Genomic DNA, 23,484 nt, shown 5'->3' with positions numbered 1-23,484 from the left:
GAAGGATTCCTTACGTTGCTTCTGTGTGCCTGGCTTAGTGGGAGGTGTTAGCTCCTTTAAGAGCTTATTTCTAGTCATGGAAATGACACTGAATTAATCAGGGCTTCAGGATCTTCCTTTCTAAAAGACAGGATTGGATGGGCATGGTAGTTCTTAAGCAGGAGTGCAGCTCACAGTCACTGGGGGATCCCCTGGCATAGGTGCCCAGCCTTACTCAGGAGACTGTTAACGCAAGTCTAGAATGAGGCCTCAGCACAAGTCGGGTTTTCTCCCTCCACACTCCCTCTCTGCCCCATCTCTCTGCATGTGGTTGTTGAACAATTCCCCCTGGGCCTTTGGGTATACTCTTAATTGAGAGTCCCCTAATGTTAGTTAAGACTCCAGCCAGACTTGGCTCCCAGCTGCTTCCCAGACACATGGGGTGATTGCATACGTTTCTTGTTTTCTTATTATTTTTTTTAAAGCTTTTATTTATTTTGTGAGAGACAGAGTGCAAGTGGGGGAGGGGGAGAGAGAGAGAGAGAGAGAGTGAGAGTGTGAGTCTCAGCCTCCATGCTGCCAGCACAGAGCCCAACGTGGGGCTTGAACTCGTGAAACTGTGAGATCATGACCTGAGCCGAAATCAAGAGTGGGAGGGGTGCCTGGGTGGCTCAGTCGGTTGAGTGTCTGACTTCGGCTCAGGTCATGATCTCACACACTCTGTGAGTTCGAGCCCCACATCGGGCTTTGTGCTGACGGCTCGGAGACTGGAGCCTGCTTCAGATTCTGTGTCTCCCTCTCTCTCTGCCCCTAACCCACTCACATTCTGACTCTGTCTCTCAAAAATAAATAAACATTTAAAAAAAGAAGAAGAAGAAATCAAGAGTGGGATACTTAATCTACTGAGCCACCCAGGCGCCCCCATCTGTCTGCTGAATGGATTTCTTAAAGAGGACCATGGCCACAGCTAGCTGAGAATCGCTGGCTCCTGAAGGGTTCTCTGTCAGTGCTGCGTGAGGGTTGCCCCGGGAGATTTTGAATGGTTGCTTTTCCAGGCACCAGCATAGACCTCCAGAGAAGGGGCAGGGGGGAGACTGTTAACTACTTTGCCTGAACTTGGATGCATACATTGGAGTTATGTGACCGAGAGCTCACTGTGTATAGCTGACTCCTGCTGTCCTCTCAGGGATAAGCCGAGGCTTCTGTGCAGGGCCAGGGCTGTCTCCTGTTAGTGCCTGCAGAATTGTTAGGCAGTAGTCTGTTTCTGGACTGTGCCACACTCCTGCCTGGCATGGGCATCAAGCTCTCTGGGCTATAGTCTGGGCAGTGGACTTTTATCTTTTTGAAGAGCTGGGCAGCATACCCAGGCTCTTTCAAGTTCCCTCAATACACTGAGATCCACCTCTGGGCTCAGAAATGGACCTCATTTTGAGAAGCATTGCTGTCTTTCTCCCTCATCACTTGCTCTGGGTGGGAAGCCTGCTGTCTCCTACAGGGAGAAGGAATGAGCTCACTGGCTGGTTCTGCTTTCCCTCGCACTCTTCTCTTGGTTTGTCAGTACTGGCGCCATCAGCCTGGAGCAGCTGACCCAGGACAGCTTCTTGCTCCTAGTAGAACTGAAACAAACTGTTGTGGCCTTATTTTGTAAGCTCCTGTCTTTTTTGGTTTTGGTCTTCCTGACTCTGTTCTAGAGCCGGGCCACTCACAGTTTTCCTTTGTCAGGTCCCTTTTTTCGCATCATTTGTAATAATATCCTTTTGATTTGAACTTAAAAATTTTTTTTAAGTTTATTTTTTTTAAGTTTTTTTAAGTTTATTTATTTATATGAGCACATGGAGGAGGGGCAGAGAGAGGGAGAGAGAGAGAATCCCAAGCAGGCTCCGCACTGTCAGCATGGATCCTTACACAGGGCTCAAACTCACAAACTTCAAGATCATGACCTAAGTCGAAATCAACAGTTGGATACTTAGCTGACCAAGCCACCCAGGCACCCCTTGAATTTGAACTTTGAATTTACATTGGTTTCTTTAAATTCCTTCCCCAGTTCTTCCATCTGAGGATTATTCTCAGTTATAGGGGTGCACTTTTGCTTGAGGGTTTGTTAAGCCTCTTGAGTCATCTTGCCTTTTCCATCTCAGACCTTCAGATGAACCTGTCTTTTCTCTGAATGACTAGAATCCATCCTCTTCAAGTTGTTCCCCTTGGTGGGGTGTGATTGGCATTTTGGGCCAAGCAGTTCTTATCTGGAGGACCTGCTTGTGCAATGCAGGACTTTTAGCATCCTGGCTACCAGTGATGCCAGTGGTTCTCAGCAGCTGGGGCTCTAGAGGATATTGGGAAACCAGGGTGGAGTGGTGTCACAATGCTTGGCATGTAATGGGCTGGGCTCAGGATGGTCAAGTGCAGAGTCCTGTCTGGATGCCTATGCCACCCTGTTGAGAAACGCTGCCTAGCATTCCCTGGAGATTACAGGGCTTGCTTGCTTGCTTGTTTGTTTGTCTTGGTTTCTCTCACTTCTGCCTTACAATCACTTCTTCTTGTTGATTAGAATTATGCAAAGGAGGTTGTCTCTTCTGCTCTTTGGTGAGCTTAACTTGATAGCAAGTTGAGAGTTTATCTGATAACTAGTAATCAATAAACTGAGCTTTGGATTTCTTGAACCTCCCAGTTCAGCTGACATTAGTGTTGCCCATTCTTCTCTAGTAGGGGGTGAGAGGGATGGCATCTTCCCCCAGTTTTTGAAAAAAAAATTTTTTTTTAATGTTTATTTTTGAGAGATTGAGACAGAGCATGAGCAGGGAAGGGGCAGAGAGAGAGGGAGACACAGAATTCGAAGCAGGCTCCAGGCTCCGAGCTGTCAACACAGCCTGACACGGGGCTCGAACTCACGAACCATGAGATCATGACCCGAGCTGAAGTCAGACACTCAATGGACCGAGCCACCCAGGTGCCCCTCCCACAGTTTTTGTTTTATCTTTGTTCATGTATCTCTTGATATCAGAACACCAGTAGGTGCCCTCTCTGCACCCCCGCCCGCAGTTGAGTCTCATCTTGCTTCATTTTTGTAATTCTTTTGAAATTTACCTTCTTGTGTTTATTACTGATACTTCCTATTGTTATCAGTACGTGAATTTCTGAAGCCATAGAGTAAATTTACAGATTATTTTAAAATTAATTTTCTTCCATGAAAATTGAATATAATCTCATTTGTTGTCTAGTTTCAATGTTCTATCTGAAATTGTTTTCCTACCTGTATGTGGTTTAAAACATTTCTGATAGCTTGGTAAGATTCAGCTCTTAAGTGACATATGATATGTTCTGTCTCTAGCCAAGAATCTTACTCTGATATCTTATACCAGGGATCAGAAAATCAAAATACATGGAGAGCATTTCCCATCCCAGAGCCTTTTCTTCCTCAAGCCCCAGCTTCCTGTCCCTTCACTACCCTGATAATTAAGCAAGTGAACATGACCATGAGCTCCTGAGGCTTTTAGATCCGTGCCCTCAAGCTTACCCTCATGGAGCTTATATGCTCTTTGGGGAATGGAGCAGAGTGTTAGAGTGAGATTTATTTATTCCCCATCTCGAAGGTTTCATTGTCCCCAGGGGAGCATTTCTGATGAGTCTTGGGCATTAGAAGGAAGACCAGATGGCAGTTGGCAAGTGAGTGGTTTCTCAGGTTCCATGCTTTCCTCCCTGCAGGCTCGGGAAGAGGAGCCAGACCACACCTTCCCCATCGCAGTGGCCACAACCATTGCAACCAGCTTCCTGATGGAAGCTGAGCATTGCTTAGAAGTGGAGCTTTCCTGTCACTGTGTGGCTTGTTAAAAATCCCCATTTGAGACTCCACCCCACAGTTTCTGGACCAGAATCTCCAGGGCTGGGGCCTAAGCCAGATGGTGGTAGTGGGCAGCTAGGGTTGACAAGCAGCAGCATCCTGTAGGAAGAAGCGTGGTCGGGTGTGTCGCCTGCCATGAAGCACCAGCACATCCCAACTGCCTGTTCTGTGCCTTCATTTGACACACTGTCCTTCTCTGCCTACTCCATACCACACATCCTCCAACTTAGAACCTGTAACACTGGCTCACTTCCTACTTTCTTTGGAATTGTTTGCTCATGGGGCCTTTTAAACTGTTGCCTATGTGATGGGAATGTAAGGTGCAGAGGATCTTTTGGGCTTATTCAGAGCCTCCGGTGCCATCGTGAGCCATAGCACCACACACAGAGGGGCTTCTAAGTTCCAAAAGGGTGTGTGGGCTGGACCAACAAGGAGGAAGCCAGGGCCAGTGAGGAAGCTGTTCTGCCTGCTCAGCAGGAGAGGCAGAACTCAGCTAGGTGGTGCTCTGAGGATGCCGAAAAGAGTGTACCCAAGAGATGTTGAGGAGACTTATACCAAGGACAAGAGACCAGGTTGAGACATTGGAGGGATTGTGTCACTCCAGGTGTCTGAGAATGGAGGAATATTGGGAATGTGGGCAGGCTAGTGCACAGTGGGTGGCTTGGGTCAAAATGCCTCTTGATGTTGACTTGAGTTGTTGGAGAAGCAGCAGTGCACAGTTGAGAAACAAGTAACAAGACAATTGTAGACTAAAGACTTCTCGGGTAGGGCCCTGAAGTAGTCATGGTGATTGTGCTTTCTGGATCAAATGGCATTTGTGGCATGAACTGTTTAATAATAATCCCTCATTTGCAAAGAGTTCTGTTGCATAGTCATTGCCCCTTTGTTGTGTTTGATTCTGGGTCTGTGTTGAAGCCGAGGAAGTGAAGGCTCAGTGAAAGGCACATGTCCCCCTCTCCACCCCAGAGTGGATAGTTGTTCTCTTCCCTGTGTGTCTGTGCTGAGGCAGAGTTCTGAAATCACACATACAGCACTGGGTAGAAAACCTGGTAGGTATGTGTTTGGCTCTAGTCCCCAGTTTTGTTTATCTTTATATCCTCAACACCTGACTCATAGCTTAATAAATCTTGGTTGGAAGAAGTCAGGTCTGTAACACCTTTCTTGTGCCCCTGCCACGTGGCTGCCCTGTCTAGGGGTCCGAGGGTGTTTAAACAAAGGTCTGGTGACCAGCCCAAAGAGGAGGCAGTGTGTCTGCAGAAGACAGTTATTTGTCCCACCGAGTTCCATGGGGTCACCAAGGTGGGGGTTTGTCTTGGTCTGGGGCAAGGGTTGAGGGGACCGCTGTGGCTCTGGGCCTCTTAACCAGACTGGGCGCGGTCTAGTCCACACTTTAAAATTTTGTCATTGGTGGTGTTGACACTTGGTTTAATTTGAGGGAGTCAGGAGGGATCTTAATGTGTGGTGCTTTCCCCTGTTTGACACCCCTTTATGCTTTGTTAATCAACAGGAGCTTGAAGAAATCCGCAAATGTGGAATGAAAAACTTCCGTAACATCCAGGTTGATGAAGCTAATTTATTGACTTGGCAAGGGCTTATTGTTCCTGTGAGTATTGAACACTTCCACTTCTTATCAGATTATTCTTCAAGGTGATGTGTGTGCCGGGCTTACCTCTCTGCTCCCAAGTAGGCTCTTAGGTGAAGCAGCCAACAGAGGCACAGAGGCGGGCTGTCACTCTAGGGTATAATAAGGCAGGGACTCTAACTTCGGGTTCCTAAGTAGAATCCTGTCTTTGCAGTGGTTTTGTTAACATTCTGGGGGGCCCGAGTTTTCCACTTCTTTGGTTATCGGCCCAGGAAAGGAGCGTGTGTTTGTGCTCCTGTCTTCCCTGGCTTCTCTGTGTCTGGTCCCATTTGTCCAGACAGTGCTGCCTTCTCTGACCTCTCTTAGGAGATGGCGGACATTCCCATCTAGATCTTTTCTTTGCTTCCCCACCTGGTTTTGCATCTGGATGTCTAACCCTCTGGACCCTTGCGTTCGGGGCTTTATTCCTGGTCCCCTCCAATATGTGCCTGCCATTGGTCTCAAATCCCTTTGTCTAACAAGCCCACCTGGTCCCCTCACCCAGTGTCTTGTCTGGGGCCTCTGCTTCCACTGTCTGAACCCCACAGCTCATGCTCCCCCTGCCTCATGGACTTCTGCCTTCAGATAGGCTCAGGCTTGCTCCTGGCAAGGGCCTTCCTGTGGCCTTACTGTCCTCTCGATTTAGTGTCTGCTCTTTTTCCATCTTTTCATCTCCTCACCCCCCGAGTCTCCTTCTGTACTAACTCCAATTTGTAGTTCCAGTTTCTCCCACCCTCCTGGAACCACCTCACACTGAGCACATGGGCTCCCCTTTGTCCTCATTCCTCGGGCTCTACAGCCCTAGAGCCCACTTGCCTCCCCAGCCTTTGGAGCCCATGCGGTGTCCCAGCTCCTGGTTCTGTGACCTTGCGCCATTTACACCTGTCTTCCTGCTGCTTCCTCTGAGCTCTTAGGGACCTTGTTTAGTCTCTTGCCCATCTCTCATGCTGTTTCTTGGGGTCCCTGCATCTTCCAGCATCATAGCTTACTAGGTTATTACTGTACATGAAGGAGTCCTGTCCTTGCCTCTATTCCTGCCCTGTCTCCAGAGCCACACCATCTGTCTGTGACGTAGCCTACTTGGACACCGTGTGCCTTCTAGTCTCCCTGGCTCCCAACCGGGACTTCTGCATGAGTGCCCCCTTCCTTCCTGTTCTTCTACCTCTACTGCTTCCTCTTTTCATCCCCACTTTCCCTGTGAGCCTCAGGCCCTTCTCCTGTGCCTGTCCCTGCCCTACCCTATTGTATAGACTCTTTCCTTGTGGGCAGAGTGGCTACTTTGCCAAAGGAGAACATGGAACATGCTTACTGTAGATACTTTCTTCTTAATGCTGGTTACAGATCATGCCTTTTTAAAAGAGACACAACAGTAGATATTGGATTCCTGCTTTATTTTCATAACCATTTGGATAAGTAAGGAAAGATATGCTTTTGTAGCATTTCAGTACACACTCAAAAATTTTAAACCTGGGAGTATCCAGTCTGGCTTTGAGGATGAGTCCTTTAGATTTCTCCAGGCTTGGCGATGGTGGGGCTCAGGGCACAGTATATAGATGGTGGAGGAGCCTCTGGCTGGGAAGGTTCAGCCGGTGACCTCTGGGCTTGTCTGCTGTAGAGAACTGTTAGGTGCTAAGTGGAAGGATGTCCAGGACCATATGACCTGTCTCTGGTGTCATGTTTGGTGGAGCCTGTGGAACGAGCTGTGGTCTCATAAGTCCCAAGGTGGAGACTGGCTGGTGGAATGTAGCGTGCTTGAGTCCAGGCTCTGGGGAGTGTCTAGGCCAAAGCCTTGCCTTTCATTTAGGGGAAGCTAGTGCCAGAGACAGTAGGCCATAGCTACTCTCTCCCCATTCCATTGCCTCTTCCCACCCCTCTCTTGTGTCCTTCAATTACTGCCCAGGGCTCCTGGCTTGGTGTGGGGAGCATTTCAAGGAAGCAGTTACGGTGCTCTTGGCAATTAACCCCTCCATGGCCCCCAGTCATACCCCACACCTGGGCCTCAGGTGTTCCTGCACCACAGGGGCTGGGGAGTCTTCTACCTAGACTCACCTGGGGTCCACCCAACTGGGGTGAAAGCAGAGCCAGGCTGATAAAGACATAGTAGTCCAGAAGCATGCTTTGACCACAGGATCTGGTCCTACTTAGTTAAATAGTCCCTAGCTACAGCTCAGAGCAAGGACAGACTTGGACCCCCCAGAGAGGGAAAGTGAACCGGGTGTGGTGCTACCTCGAGACACTTCATTGTTACCATGGCACTTCAGGCTTATTCCCCTTAAGTGCTTAATTTTATGTAGTTTTTTTTTTTTTTTCATTTGAAATTCAGAGGTAATGTCTAAGGAAGAAAAAAAATCCCATAAGCCTAACATAAAGAAATTCAGTAAGGTTTTGGGCACCTGCCCTTTAGAAACTGGAGGTATGGTGATGAGCCTTCTCGAATTTCTGACCCAATGAACATGTTCACTCTTAACCATTAGCAACTCCTCCCAACCTTTTTACATGCACTTAAAAAAAAATTTTTTTTTTTAATATTTATTTTTGAGACAGAGAGAGACAGAGCATGAGCGGGGAAGGGGCAGAGAGAGAGGGAGACACAGAATCCGAAGCAGGCTCCAGGCTTCAAGCTGTCAGCACAGAGCCCGATGCGGGGCTTGAACCCACGAACAGTGAGATCATGACCTGAGCCGAAGTCAGACACTTAACCGACTGAGCCACCCAGGCGCCCCGGCATGCAATTTTTAATGAACCATTTGGTAATTTCATAATTATTACATACTTTCATCATTTAGTCATTGCCTTGAAACTCTGTGAACATAATTTTTGATAACTGTACAAATCCCATAATATATTTATTCAATCATTCCTTTGATTTTGGCCATTTGGATTGTTGTTTTTCCAGTTTTAAAATAATTTATCCTTGAAAGGGGTGCCTGGCTGGCTCAGTCGGTGGAGCGTGTAACTCTTTTCTCAGGGTTGTGAGATTGAGCCCCACATTGGGTGTAGTTTTAAAAAGTTAATGGATTTTAAAAAATGTTTTTTAAGTGAAATAATTTGCCCAAGAACAACTTTATGTGAAAGTCTTAGTGTGCATCTTTGTTTATTTTTTATTTTCATTAATTAAAAAATTGTGTTTAGTGTTTATTTTTGAGAGAGAGAGAGAGAGAGAGAGAGAGAGAGAGAGAGAGAGAGAGAAGGAGCAGGGGAGGAGCAGAGAGAGAGGGAGACATAGAATCTGAAGCAGGCTCCAGGCTATGAGCTGTCAGCATAGAGCTGGACGAGGGGCTTGAAGTCATGAACCGTGAGATCATGACCTGAGCTGAAGTCACACGCTTAACCAGCTAAGCCACCCAGGTGCCCCTGTTTATTTTAGATTTGATTTTAAAATACAGCCTGACCAGAAGGAAGATTATATTATATATATCTATAAGCCTGTGTATCGTCAAGTTATCTCCTGGAAAGGTTGTGCCAATTTATATTCTCATGGCCACTGTCTGCAAAGTGCCTGCACATGTCCTTTGTATGTCATGAAGGTTGCTGGGTGTTATTAAAGGGGTTCTGAATGGCAGTACTTCAGCACCAGCCTGTGGGGTCCGATTGCCCCAGGTGAGAACCCCAGCCCTGCCCTAACTGGTTTGGGGATCTTTGGCAAGTTAGTTAATCAGTTTGTCCCAATATCCTTACATCTAAAAGGAGTACTTCATCTCACTGATTGTTGTAAAAGTTCAGTAAGTGCTCGTGCGTGAAGTGCTTAGTCTCTTCTATATTATTAAAGCCTTTGTGGGGTTGCCTGCAAAACTATTTGGCAGTTATGTAGTAAAGAGCCTGTGAAACAAGCATACAGAAAGAAATCATTGTTGCCAATTTGATAGGTGCAAAAGTACTCAATTGGATTTGTGTCTTGGTCCCATTCAGACTGTTACATAACCAGGAGCTGGTTAGTTTAGAATAACAGACAACAGAATTAAATATCTGAAAAAATTTAGTTTTCTGTATCTAGTTTATAACAACAGAAATTTGTTTCTCATAGTTCTGAAGCCTGGGAGTTGGAGATCAGAGTGCCTGCCAGTCTGGTGAGAGCCTTGTTCCTGGTCACAGACTTCCCTTGCATCCTCACATGGCAGAAGGAGCAAGCTAGCTTTCTGGAGCCTCTCATAAGGCACTAATCCCATTCATGAGGGCTCTTCCCTAATGACCTAATAATTTCCTAAAGGCCCCACCTCCTAAGACCATCACCTTAGGCACTAGGTTTTCAATATATGAATTTTGGGCCGGCGCCTGGGTGGCTCAGTCGGTTAAGCATCCATTTTGGCTCAGGTCATGATCTCACGGGTCGTGAGTTTGGCCCTGCATCCAGTTCTGTGCTGACAGCTCAGAGCCTGGAGCCTACTTTGGATTCTGTCTCCCTCTCTCTGTGCCCCTCCCCTGCTTGCTCTGACTCTCTCTCAAAAACAAACATTAAAAAAATTTAAAAATATTATACATATGAATTTTGGGGCTATACAAACATTCAGACCATAGTAACAAGCATTTTTTAAAAAACAATTTTTTTTTTTTTAACGTTTATTTATTTTTGAGACAGAGAGAGACAGAGCATGAACGGGGGAGGGTCAGAGAGAGGGAGACACAGAATCTGAAACAGGCTCCAGTCTCTGAGCTGTCAGCACAGAGCCCGACGCGGGGCTCGAACTCACGGACTGCGAGATCATGACCTGAGCCGAAGTCGGCTGCTCAACCGACTGAGCCACCCAGGCGCCCCAATGCATTTTTAATTTTGTTATTGTAGTTGAAGGTTTTTCTTATTTATATTTCTGTAATCTGTTATCTTTTGGAGTTTTAGTGTGCTTCTTTGAATTGTACGAATTCTGTATATCAGTCCTTTGTTTCTGGGAAAAATACTGGGTTTTTTTGTTCATTCAAGAATTCTTGAAAGTTTCTTTTAAATTAAAAAAAATTTGCTTCATTTTTTTAAATTGTAAAATATACAACATAAAATTTATCTTTTTGTTTGAGAGTGGGGGGAGGGGCAGAGAGAGAGGGAGAGAGAATCTCTAGCAGACTCCTCACTGTCAGTGCCTTAATCTCGGCGCCTGATGTGGGGCTCTGTCCCACAAACCATGAGATCATGACTTGAGAGGAGATCAAGAGTTGGATGCTTAAGTGACTGAGTCACCCAGGCGCCCCTCCATTGTGGTTTTGATTTGCTTTTTCCTCGTGACTATGAATGTTGAACATCTTTTCATGTGCTTATTGGCCATTTGTATATGTTCTTTGGGTAACATATTTATTTCTGTTAATTCAAGCAAGGCCTTTGCCCTTTCTTTTTTTAAAGAGCAATTTTAGCTTCACAGCAAAATTAAGAGAAGACTATAGAGATTTCCTACATATCTCCCTGGCCCCATGCATGCATAGCCTCCCCCATTATGGACATTCCCTACCAGAATGGTACATTTGTTAAAATTGATGAGCCTACAACTGACATCGTCATCATCACCTAAAGCTCATAGTTTACATTAGTGTTCACTGTAGGTGCTGTATGTTCTGTGAGTTTGGGAAAATGTATGATGGCATGTATCCATTGTTACAGTATCATACAGAGTATTTTCACTGTCCTGAAATCCTCTGTGTTCTACTTACACATTCTTCCCTGCCCTTCTCCCCTTGCTACCACCCTACCCCAGCAACCACTAATTTTTTTCTTGTCTTCATACTTTTGCCTTTTCCAGAATGGCATTTGTTTGTAATCATACAGCGTGTAGTCTTTTTCAGACTGGCTTCTTTCAGTTATAGTAATATACAGTACATTTAAGTTTCCTCCTTGTCTTTTCATGGCTTGACAGCTCCTTTTTAGCATGGAGTAATATTTTGCTGTCTGGATGGACCACAGTTTGTCTGCTCACCTACTGAAGGGCATCTTGTCTGCTTCTAGGTTTTGGCAATTATGAATAAAGTGGCCATAAACATTTTTAGTTGGGTGTTGGTCTTCTCCTTGTTTTTGAGTTGTAGGAATTCTTTATACATTTTAGATATTAGACTGTTATCAGATACATGATTTACAAATATTTTCTCCCATTTTGTGGACTGTCATTTCACACTTTTAAAAAAATTTATATTTAGTTTTGAGAGAGAGAGACAGAGCACAAGTGGGAGAGGGGCAGAGAGAGAGGGAGACACAGAATCCAAAGCAGGCTCTAGGCTCCAAGCTGTCAGCACAGAGCCAGATGCCAGGCTTGAACTCATGAACCATGGGATCATGACCTGAGCCGAAGTTGGATGCTTAACCCACTGAGCCACCCAAGCGCCCTTCCTTTCACACTCTTGAGAGTGTCTTTCTCTCTCTCTCTCTCTTTTTTAATTCAACTGCTAGTTGATACACAGCGTTAACATTAGTTTCCGGTTGGATAGTGTCCTTTGAACAAAAGTTTTTAATTTTAATGAAGTCCATTTTATCTCTTTTTTTCTTTTGTTGCCTGTGCTTTGGGGCTCATATTTAAGAAATCCAAGTCATGTAGGTCTTCTTGGTTCCCCCCCCCCCAAAGTTTATCTATTTTTGAGAGAGAGAGTGAAAGAGCACCCACACTCGTGATGGGGGAGGGGCAGAGATAGAGGAAGAGAGAATTCCAAACAGGTCCTCAGCTATCAGCATGGAGCACAACGTGGGGCTTGAACCCACAAACCATGAGATCACGACCTGAGCCGAAACCAAGAGTTGGACACTTAACTGATTGAGTCATCCAGGTGCCCCTTTTGTTTGTTTATTTGTTTGTTTAAGTAGGCTCTATACCCAATGTGGGGCTTGAACTCACAACCCTGAGATCAAGAGCCTCATGCTCTACCAACTGAACCAGCCAGCCCCCACCGCCTTTTGATCTTGGTTGGCATCTTTGTCAAAAATCAGTTGAACATACATGTGAGGGTTTATTCCTGAGCTCTCAGCTGTGTTCTGTTGGTCTGTATGTCTTTTTGCCAGACACTGTTTTGGTTACTGTAGCTTTGTCGTAAGTTTTGAAATAGGAAGTGTGAGTCCTCCATCCTCCAACTTTGGTCTTTTTTTCCTTCCTTCCTTCCTTCCTTCCTTCTTTCCTTCCTTCCTTCCTTCCCTCCCTCCCTCCCTCCCTCCCCCCCTCCCTCCCTCCCTCCCTCCCTCTCTCCTTCCTTCCTTCCTTCCTTCCTTCCTTCCTTCCTTCCTTCCTTCCTTCCTTCCTTCCTTCCTTCTTCAACTCTACCCATAATGTGTAGCTCAAACTCATGACCTCAAGGTCAAGAGTCCCATGCTCTACCAACTGAGCCAGCCGGTCACCCCTTTAGTCTTCAAGATTTTTTTGGCTATTCAAGGTTCCTTCAGATCCCATATGAATTTTAGGATGGGTTTTTCCATTTTGCAGAAATAAATCTTGGGATTTTGGTAGAGTTCACATTGAATCTTTGGGTGGTATTGTCATCTGAATATTAAGTATTCGAATCCGTAAACCCAGGATGTCTTTTCGTATATTTAGGCCTTTAATTTCTTTCAGCAGTGTTTTGTAATTTTCAGTGTGTAAGTCTTATGCTTCTGTATTAGCACAGACTGCTGTAACAAAACACCATAGACTGGGTGGCTTAAACAACAGAAATTAATTTTTTCACATTTCTGGAGACTAGATATCCTAGATCAAGGTCTGACAGGGTTAGTTTCTGGGGAGGACTCTTCCTAGCTTGCTAATGGCTACCTACTTACTGTGTGCTCACATGGCCTTTCCTGGATTCATGGACAGGGAGAGCAAAAGCTCTTTGGTGCTTTTCTTGTAAGGTAGGTCCTCCCCGCCCCAATCTGTGGCTTCAGTTACCCAAAGTCAACCATGATCCCAAAGCACATGATCTTCCTTCCGACATATCTTTAGGTCAACAGTAGCCTAATGCTACATTATAATGCCTGCATCACTTACCTCACTTCATCTCATCATGTAGGTATTTTATTGTCTCACATCATCACCAGAAGAAGAGTACTGTACAATAAGATATTTTGAGAGAGACCACATTCACATAACTCTTATAGTATTATAGTATATATGTAGTGTCATAATTGTTCTACTTTTTTATTGTCAGTCTCTTACTGTGCTTAATTTATAAATTAAACTTTATCATAGGTATGTATGTGTGGGGAAAAAACATAGTATATATAGGATTTGGTACTATCTGTGGTTTCAGATATCCATTGTGGGTCTTAGAAAGTATACCCTGCGAATAAAGGAGAGCTACTGTACGTTAACTCTATTGGATCAGGACTCCACCTTATGATCTCATGTAACTTTAATTGCTCGCTGACCCCAAATATAGTCACACTGGGGGTTAGGGCTTCAGTATATGAATTTAGAGGGAACACATTCAGTCTGTAACTAAGTCTCCTTGGTTAAATTTGTTTCTAGGTATTTTATTCTTTACAATGTTATTTTGAATGGTTTTGTTAGTTTCTTTTTTGGATTATTCATTGTATATAGAAATACAACTGATATTTTTGTGTTGCTTTTGTATCTTCCAGTTTTGCTGAATTCATTTTTTAAAAATTATTATTTATTTATTTTGAGAGAGTATGTGTGCATGTCAGTGAGCAGGGGAGGGGCAGAGAGAGGGAAGAAGGGAGAATTCCAAGCAGGCTCTGCATTAACTTCCAGTGGAAGCAGGGGTTGCTCCCACAAACCACAAGATCATGACCTGAGCTGAAATCAAGAGTCAGATGCTTAACCAACCGAGCCACCTAAGCAACCCTCATTTATTAGTTCTAATAGCTTGTGTGTGTATTTGTGGAATCTTTAGGGTTTTCTATGTATAAAATCAGGTCCTCTTTGAATAAAGGTAGTTTTATATCTTCCATTTCAATTTGGATATCTTTTGCTTCTTGCCTAATTGTCCTGGCTAGAGACCCCAATACTTTGTTGAATAGAAGTGATAAAAGCAAGCATCCATGTTTTATTTCTGATTTTAGGGGAGAAACTTTCAGACTTTCACCATTGAGTATGATGTTGGCTGTAGCTTTTTTATATATAGCTTTTGTTGAGTTCAAGACCTAGTTTATAAAGCGTTTTTATTATGACAGTGTGTTAAGTTTTGTCAAATGGTTTTTCTGCATCACTTGAGATGATTGTGATTTTTTTTCCTTTATTCTATTAATGTGGTATATGACACTGATTGATTTTTGTATATTTAGGTATCCTTGCATTCCTAGGATAAATCCCAAATGGTCATGGTGAATAATCGTTTTAATATGCTACTGAATTCAGTTTGCTAGTGTTTTGTTGAGGAGTTTGGCTTAAAATTCGTAAGATTTTGTAAATTTCTTGTAGTGTCTTTGTCTGGCTTCACTGTTAGGCTGATGCTGGCCTTATAGAATGAGTTACGAAGTGTTCACTCCTCTTTGGGAGAGTTATAGAAGGATCTGTGCTAATTCGTTACACATTTGGTACAATTCATCAGTAAAACCATCTGATTCAGCACTCTTGAGGGGAGGTTTTTGGTTACTGATTCAATCTCTTTAGTCATTATAGATCTAGTTAGATTCTTCTTGGTTCAGTCTTAGCAGATTGATTATTTCTAGGAGTTTGTCCATCTCATCTAAGTTATCTAATTTGTTGGTGTACCCAATTGTTTATATTACTCTCATATAATCTTTGTTATTTCTGTAAAATTGGGAGTGATGTCTCCACTTTAATTTCTGATTTTTCCTGAGTCTAGGCAAAGGTTTGTCAGTTTTTCATTGATCTTTTCAAAGAACCAACTTTTGCTTTCATTGATTTTTCTCTGTTGTTTTTCTACTTTTTAGAACATTTTTTAAAATGTTTATTTATTTTTGAGAGCGACAAAGAGAGTGTGAATGGCAGAGGGGCAAAGAGAGCCAGAGACACAGAATCCGAAGCAGGCTCCAGGTTCTGAGCTGGCATCACAAAGCCTGACGCAGGGCTCGAACTCAAGAGCTGTGAGATCATGCCCTGAGTCGAAGTCAGACACTTAACCAACTGAGCCTCCCAGGCGCCCCTCTATTCTGTTTTATTTATCTCTTCTGTAATTGTTGTTATTAACTTCTTTCTGCTGGCTTTGGGTTTAGTTTGCTCTTCCTTTCCTTTCCTCATTTCTTAAGATGTCAAGTTAGATTATTGATTTGAGATCTTTCTCTATTGTTCTTATAGCTGTAAATTTCCTTCTGAGCACTATTTTCACTGCATCCCGTAAGTTTTTACTTGTTGTGCTTTAAATTTCATTCATCTCAAGGTATTTTCTAATTTCCCTTGTGACTTTTCTTTGACCGGGTCAAGAAAATAAACATTTTTTTAATATGTTTAATTTCTGGGTGGCTCAGTCAGTTGAACGTCTGACTTCACCTCAGGTCATGATCTTGTGGTTCGGGAGTTTGAGCCCTATATCAGGCTTGCTTTTGTCAGTGCAGAGCCAGCTTCGGATCCTCTGTTCCCCTTTCTCTGCCCAACTCTTTCTCTGCCCTTCCCCCTCTTGTGCGCGCGCGCGCGCGCGCTCTTTCTCTCTCTCTCTCTCACACACACACACTCTCTCTCTCTCCCTCTCTCTCTCAAAAATAAAAATTAAAAAAAAAATTATGTTTAATTTCCAGGACACCTGGGTGGCTCAGTTGGTTGAGCATCTGACTTTGGCTCAGGTCATAATCTGCCGCCTCGTGGGTTTGAGCCTCACGTTGGGCTCTGCATTGATGGCTCTGAGCCTGCTTCAGAGCCTGCTTCAAATCCTCTGCTCCCCTCTCTGCCCCTCCCTCTGCTTGTGCTCTCTCTTCTTTCTCTCAAAAATAAGCATTAAACATTTAAAAAAAATAAATAACATATACACATATAAAATAATTTATATATACATATAAATATATATATATATATGTATGTTTAATTTTCTGGGTGTCTGGGTGGCTCAGTCAGTTAAGTGTCCAACTCTTGATTCAGCTTAGCTCATGATCTCACGGTTTGTGAGATCAAGCCCTGCATCCAGGCTCCTTGCTCACAGTGTTGGAGCCTGCTTGGGATTCTCTCTCCCTCCCTCCCTATCTCTCTCTCTCTCTGCCCCTTCCCTGCTCATGAGCAGGTATGTGCTCTCACTCTCTCTCTTTCTCAAAATAAATAAACATGTAAAGAAAAGAGTATGGGGGTGCCTGGGTGGCTCAGTTTGGTTAAGTGTCCAATTTTGGCTCAGGTCATGATCTTGTGGTTCATGAGTTCAAGCCCTGCATTGAGGTCTGTGCTGACAGCTCAGAGCCTGGAGCCTGCTTCAGATTCTGTGTGTGTGTGTGTGTGTGTGTGTGTGTGTGTGTGTGTGTGTCTCTCTCTCTCTCTCTGCACCTCCCTGCTCATGCTCTGTCTCAGTCTATCTCTCTCTGAAAAATAAACAAACATTAAAAAAATAAAGAGTATGTTTAATTTCCACATATTTGTGAGTTTTCTGGTGTTCCTTTCATTTTTGACTTCTAGTTGCATTCCATGCTGGCCAGAAAAGATACTTTGTGTGATTTCAATCTTTCAAAATTTATTTAAAGACTTATTTTGTGGCCTAACGTGGATTATTGTGGAAGATGTTTCATAAGCACTTGAAGAATGTGTATTCTGCTATTATTAGATGGAGTGTTCTGTATATGTTAGGTCTAATTGGTTGTTCAAGTATTCCATTTCCTTGTTGATCTTTTCTGTTGTTCTGTTATTGAAAATGGGATACTGAAATCCCCAAATATTATTTAAAACTTGTATTTCTTCCTTCACTCTGTCAATTTTTGCTTCATGTATTTTGGTTTATGTTTGTTAGTTATCTATAGGTTTATAATTTTTGTATCCTCTTGATGGATTGAGCCTTTATCAATATATAATATCCTTCGTTATAATCCTTTTTACTTAAAAAATCTGTCTTGTCTGATAATAATATAGTCATCTTTTGGTTATTAATTGCGTGGAATATCTTTTGCATCTTTTAACTTTATGTCTTTGTATAGCAAGTCTCTTGTAGTCAGCATATAGATGAATTGCATTTTCTTATCCATTCTGTCAATCTCTTGTCTTTTATTTATTATTATTACTATTATTATTATTATTAAGAGAGTGCACAAACAGGGAAGGGGCAGAGAGCGAGGAAAAAAAGAATCCCAAGCAGGCACTGCACTGTCCACACAGAGCCCAGTGTGCAAGCTCAAACCTGCGGTCCAATTACTCTACTGAAGTTTTCATTTCATTATTGTGCTATTCAGCTTTAAAATTTGTTTTCCTTGAACCCACGAGCTGCAAGATCATGACCTGAGCTGAAATCAAGAGTCATATGCTTAACTGACTGAGCCACCCAGGTGTCCCAATCTCTTTTATTAAGTATTATATATATATGTGTATATGGCAATATATATATGGCTATATATATATGTGCATATATATATAGTTGATCTATAAATGTGTATATATATATATATGTGTGTATATATATATAAATATATATATATATAGTTGATTTTTCATACTGTTTTGATTCCCTTCTTTATATATACTTACTATTTTCTTAGAGGTTACCTTGGGGATTGCAATTAACATCTTAATCTTTTAACAACTTAGTTTGAATAATATCAACTTAATTTCAGTAGTATTCAAGCACTTTGCTCCTATACATCTCCATTACCTCCCATTCTTATATTGTTATTGTCAGGAAGAGCAGCTACAAACCTAGAGTGCAATAATCTATAACATTAGCTTTTATATTTTTCTGTGTAGTTACATTTATTATTGTTCTTTATTTCTTCATATGGCTTTAAGTTACTGTCCTTTCATTTAGCTTGAAGGGTGGGTTCTTGTTTGTATTTCTTTTAGGGAAAGTGATAATTCAGGGTTTTTTTCTTAAGTTTATTGATTGATTGATTGATTGAAAGAGCACGAGAGAGAAAGAGAGGGAGAGAGACAATGCATGTGCGCGAGCAGGGGAAGAACAGAGAGGGAGAGAGAACCCCAAGCAGGGTCCGCACTGTCAGGGGCTCAGTCTCATAAACTCATGAGATCGTGACCTGAGCCGAAACCAAGAATCAGTTGCTTAATACACTGAGCCACCCAGGTGCCCCTCTCAATTTTTATTTGGGAATATTTTAATTTCTCGTTCATTTTTGGAGGATAGTTTTTGCTGATGGTCTTTTCAGCCCCTTGAATATGTTATTCCACTGCCTTCTGGCCTCTGTGGTTTCTGGTGAGAAACCGTTTGTCTTACTGAAGATCCAGACATATCACTTGTCTTTTATGGCTTTCAAGATTATCTCTTTGGTGATTTGACTATGTGTCTTGGTATGGATCTCTCTGAGTTGATTCTGCTTGGAGTTCATTAAGCTTCTTGGATGTGTAGATTAATCTTTCATGGAACTTGGGAAGTTTTTGCTCATTATTTTTTCAAATATTCTTTCTGCCCCTTTTTTCTTTCCTAGCCTGCTGGGGCTCCCATAATGTATATGTTAGTCTTCTTGATGGTGTCCCATATATCCCTAAGCTTTGTTCACTTTTCCTTATTCCTTTTTCTTTCTGGTCCACAGACTGGATAATTTCAGTTTTTCTAACTTCAGGTGATTCTTTCTTAGTCTTCCTTCTGCTTACTCAAACCTACTGTCCAATTACTCTACTGAAGTTTTCATTTCACTTATTGTGCTATTTAGCTTTAAAATTTGTTTCCCTTTTACAATTTCTGTCTATTGGCATTCTCATTTTGTTCAGACATCATTTTCCTGGTTTTATTTAGCTCTTTGTCCGCTATTTCCTTTGCTTCTTTGAGCATGTTTTAGACTGTTGATTTTAATTCTTTGTGTAGTAAGCCCAGTGTTTAGACTTCCTCAGCAGTGGTTTCTGTTGATTTATTTTATTCCTTTAAACGGGTTATAATTGGGGCTCCTGGCTGGCTCAGTTGGTAGAGCATGCGACTCTTGATCTTGGGGCTGTAAGCTCAAGTTCCATGTTGAATATAAAGATTACTTAAAAATCTTAGGGTCGCCTGGGTGGCTTACCTCGCATCTGACTTCAGCTCAGGTCATGATCTCATGGTTTGTGAGTTTGAGCCCCGCATTGGGCTATCTGCTCTCGGCACAGAGCCTGCTTCAGGTCCTCTGACCCTCTCTCTCTCTGCTCCTCTCCCACTTGCACGTGCTGTCTCTTTCAAAATAAATAAATGTTAAGGTTTTTTAAAGTTTATTTATTGCGTGAGAGAGGGCGTATGTGTGCGCGAAGGAGGGGGAGAGAGAATCCCAAACAGGCTCCGTGCTGTCAGCGCAGAGCCCACCTTGGTGCTCCATCCCACAAACTGAGAGATAATGACCTGAGCTGAAATGAGGATTTGGACACTTTACTGACTGAGCCACCCAGGAGTCCCTTTATTTATTTATGTTTAGAGTTTATTTATTTTGAGAGAGAGTGTGTGTGAGCATCCACAAGCAAGGGAGGGGCAGAGAGATAGGGAGAGAAAATCCCAAGCAGGCTCCATATTCGGCACAGAGCCCAACGTGGGTCTTCATCTCCTGATCATGAGGTCACAACCTGAGCAGATAACAAGAGTCAGACACTTAACCAACTGAGCCACCCTAGTGTGCCCCTAAAGATTTTATTTTTAAGTTATCTCTACACCCAACATGGGGCTTGAATTTACAACCCCAAGATCATGTGCTCTACTGACAGAGCCAGCCAGGCGCCCGTCTTTTTCTTTGTATACTTTGTGGTTGTTGTTGTTACTGAAAACTGGACATTTGAATATTGTAGTCTGGAATCAGATTCTCCCTCTTGCCCAAGGTTTGCTGGTTTGTTTGTTTGAAAAAAAGTTTTTTTAATGTTTATTTTTGAGAGAGAGAGAATGAACAGGGGAGGAGCAGAGAGAGAGGGAGACACAGAATCTGAAGCAGGCTCCAGGCTGTGAGCTGTCAGTACAGAGCCTGATGCAGGGCTCAAATCATGAACTGTGAGATCATGACCTGAGCTGAAGTCGGATGCTTAACTGACTGAGCCACCCAGGCACCCCTGTTTGTTTAATCTCTACACCCACCATGGGGATTGGACTCCTGACACCAGGATCAAGAGATGCGTGTTCTACTGACTGAGCGAGGCGCCCTGGGGTTTGCTATTCTTGATTGTTAAAGGTTTCACTTGTGTTCTACCAGTGTTTGGGCTGAAATTTCCTTGATGCCAGAAGCCTTAAAAAAAGAGTCTCGGTCTGTGCAGATTGGCTCTGTCTAGGGTAGTACTTCAACACAGAGCCAAGCCTTTACTTGTTGCTTGTTTTGAGGCTGTAGTTAGACAGTGGGTGAAAATTTCAGATCTTCTCAGGACTTTTCTGAGCATGTAGCCTGTTTGAGGCATGTGCATGGCTTTCTCAATTCCCCAGTATAGTTGAGCACTTTTGAATGTCCTAATTTCCCTAGATTTCTTCTTGGCTTTTCCTCCATTGCTTTAGGAAGTCTTAATCATTATCTTTTGCTCCAGGTGACTTGTGTCTTACAATGTTTTGAGCAGTGCCTATGATTTTTCACCCTGTGTGGATTCTGAGTTAGGCAAAACAGAGATGAGCACTGTGTGTCAGCGCCTCAGGTAGCCCCCGGACACGTTAGAACAGACAGACACAATAATTTGCAAGTAAGTTCTGCTCTGCTCCCTCTGGAGCCGGGGACCAGGGTCCCACACTGGAAACAGAGGCTGCCATCTGCAAGACTGTCTGTTGCCCAGCCTGGGAGGAGGTGGAGTAAGGGCAGGTAAAATTGCCACAAAAGCTTTCCCACCATTTTTCAGTTGCTTTTTTTCTTGATTCTTGGTTTATTTAGCTGCTGTAAACCTTGGACTGTTTTCCCAAGTTTTTACAAAATTGGTTCTGACAGTTTCTTGCATGCATTTTTTGTTTGGTTTTGTTTTGTTTTATGTTTCTGTGGAGGAATAGGAGTTTGGAGCTGCTTGCTTTGCCATTTTGTTGATGTTGCTCTCAAATCTTTTAATTTTAATCAGGAATGAGTGGATTTCATTAAAGGCCATATTACTTGTCAATTAAATTTTATGATATGGGTTTTCAAAGTGACCTGTTAATTAAATCTCTCTTCCCTTTCTGAATTAACCCCTCTTTCACTGTGGACTATTTTCTAAAATAATTCCATTGTATTAAGTTTACTAGTCTTTAGTGTTTTTGTATATGTGTTCATATGTGAGATTGGAATGTATTTTTTGTGTTCTAGGGATTTGGGTAAGATGGTCATACTAGTTTTAGTATTATGAAGTAGAAATTTCATTCTTTTTCTGTGTTGTGAATAGCTAATTTTTGCTTTCATGTTAATTTCTGCTTTTATGTTATGATGTCTTCTCTTTCCTTGGTGTTTGCTCTTTGTCCTTTTCTAATTTTGTGATTTGAGTGCTTAGTTCTTTAAGGCAGGAATTTATTCCATCTTGAGTTCCTTTCTTGCCTGGGCTACTCCTGTGCCATGTCATTGTCACCCTGAACTTATGGTGGTACTGCTGTTAGTTTTACCTTTTATTTAGAAGGTAAGATGTTCATAGGTGGAGACATTCCAGCAGTGACAGTAGTCTTCCTTCTAAGGGTCTGTGCCTCAGTTCCTCATCTGTAAAACTCATAAGTCCCTGCCTCTCACAGTGGGCAGGGGACTAAATAGGTTGATGGTGCTCCTGCAGGGCAGGCGCAGAACAAGTGTTTACTTCAGCCAATGTTGTGGTCAGTGCTCCAGTCAGCTGCCCTGAATGTCTTTGCCTCTGGGCTTCAGAACTGCAGACTTGTGAGTCATCTTTGTATCCCTGAGGCCTTGTATATCAAAGGCTGCCCCAAGAATTGTTTTTAAAATGAAATGAAGGCTCTCTGGAGAAGCCTTGTACTTCCTTGCTATGCCCCCCGTCAGCTGCTGGGAGAGGAAGTAGAGTCTTTCTGACATTGCAGTTTGTCCGGTCTCCGTGCTGGCTCCTGGGGCTCACTGCTGTCTCCTTTCAGTGCCCACACATACCAGGTTCTGGTGAACCCCTCCAGAATATTTTTGAGGATAGGCATCAGTTGCACTGATTAATGTCGTCTTTTGAAAACTGGAAGTACCTTTGTCTCTGTGCAAGCTTTTCCATTTCAGGAGTTCTTTGCAGAGCCTCACAGGCTTATCGTCAAATCTCCCTGACGTGTGCTGGATACCAGCCTCTTTTTTTTTTTTTAATGTTTATTTATTTTTGAGACAGAGAGAGACACAGCATGAGCAGGGAAGGGGCAGAGAGAGAGGGAGACACAGAATGTGAAGCAGGCTCCAGGCTCTGAGCTGTCAGCACAGAGCCCAACGCGGGGCTCGAACTCACGAACTGTGAGATCATGACCTGAGCCGAAGTCGGACGCTTAACCGACTGAGCCACCCAGGCGCCCCATATACCAGCCTCTTTTAAACAGCTTTGCTTCCTTGTTGTGTGGGCTACAGGTCAGTTCCCTCCACCAGTTGACCCTAAATTGGGCTGTGGCTAGGGTACTCAAAACTAATTGTTGCATCAAATTCCTGTTAACTTTGAGAGAGAGACATCGCATTTTCTCAGGAACATCACCTCTATTCCTGCTTAGGAGGCTGCCCCTTCTGCTTAGGGTACTCATCTTCCTCCTCCTGAGTCTTCTCTGAAACTCCCCATCCCCTGGTCTTGGTGAATCTTACCCTTCTGTGTTCTCTTCAGTCACCATTTGTACTGGTGAGGTCACTTTTGACTCCCAAGTGAAGCCCCCAACTCAATTTAGCTTTGCAAAGGGAAAGTTACTGCACCTGACAAAATCTGATGGTGCATGCTCTGTGCTCTTAGCCGGTTAATCCAGCAACTCAGTGATGTGAGCAAGGACCTGAATTCTGCCTGTCCCTCTTCTCCTGACCTTGGTTCAATTCAGTCCAGCTTTTACCCAGCTGCCAGAAAGCTGCTGCAGTACTGCAGACTCCTGCAGGGCCCCAGTGTCCAGGGTCGGAAGAGGACCTTCTCTTCCCTTCACTTCTCTGTCTCTTTGAACTGTTTATTTTGAGGTAATCGTCGATTCTCATGTAATTATAATATAGAGAGATCGGCAGTACCCTTCACCT

At 43.3% G+C, this 23,484-nt stretch overlaps 1 protein-coding gene across 2 annotated transcripts in view; it reads left to right on the top strand.

The window, feature by feature from the left end:
* The window catches only part of UBE2L3 (ubiquitin conjugating enzyme E2 L3), a 54,246-nt gene that overhangs the window by 9,999 nt on the left and 20,763 nt on the right, over nucleotides 1-23,484 (top strand). Inside the window, exon 2 of one of the 2 annotated variants that reach the window (XM_027049712.2) lies at nucleotides 5,325-5,420. The exons of the other annotated variant lie outside the window; for it this stretch is intronic. Coding sequence (XP_026905513.1) covers nucleotides 5,325-5,420 — 96 coding nt within the window. The remainder of the gene's footprint in view (nucleotides 1-5,324; nucleotides 5,421-23,484) is intronic. 2 annotated transcript variants of the gene reach the window in all.

This window comes from Acinonyx jubatus, chromosome D3, assembly GCF_027475565.1.
Source record: "Acinonyx jubatus isolate Ajub_Pintada_27869175 chromosome D3, VMU_Ajub_asm_v1.0, whole genome shotgun sequence".
Classification (NCBI taxonomy): Eukaryota; Metazoa; Chordata; class Mammalia; order Carnivora; family Felidae; genus Acinonyx; species Acinonyx jubatus.
This window is presented reverse-complemented; position numbering and strand designations above follow the sequence as displayed.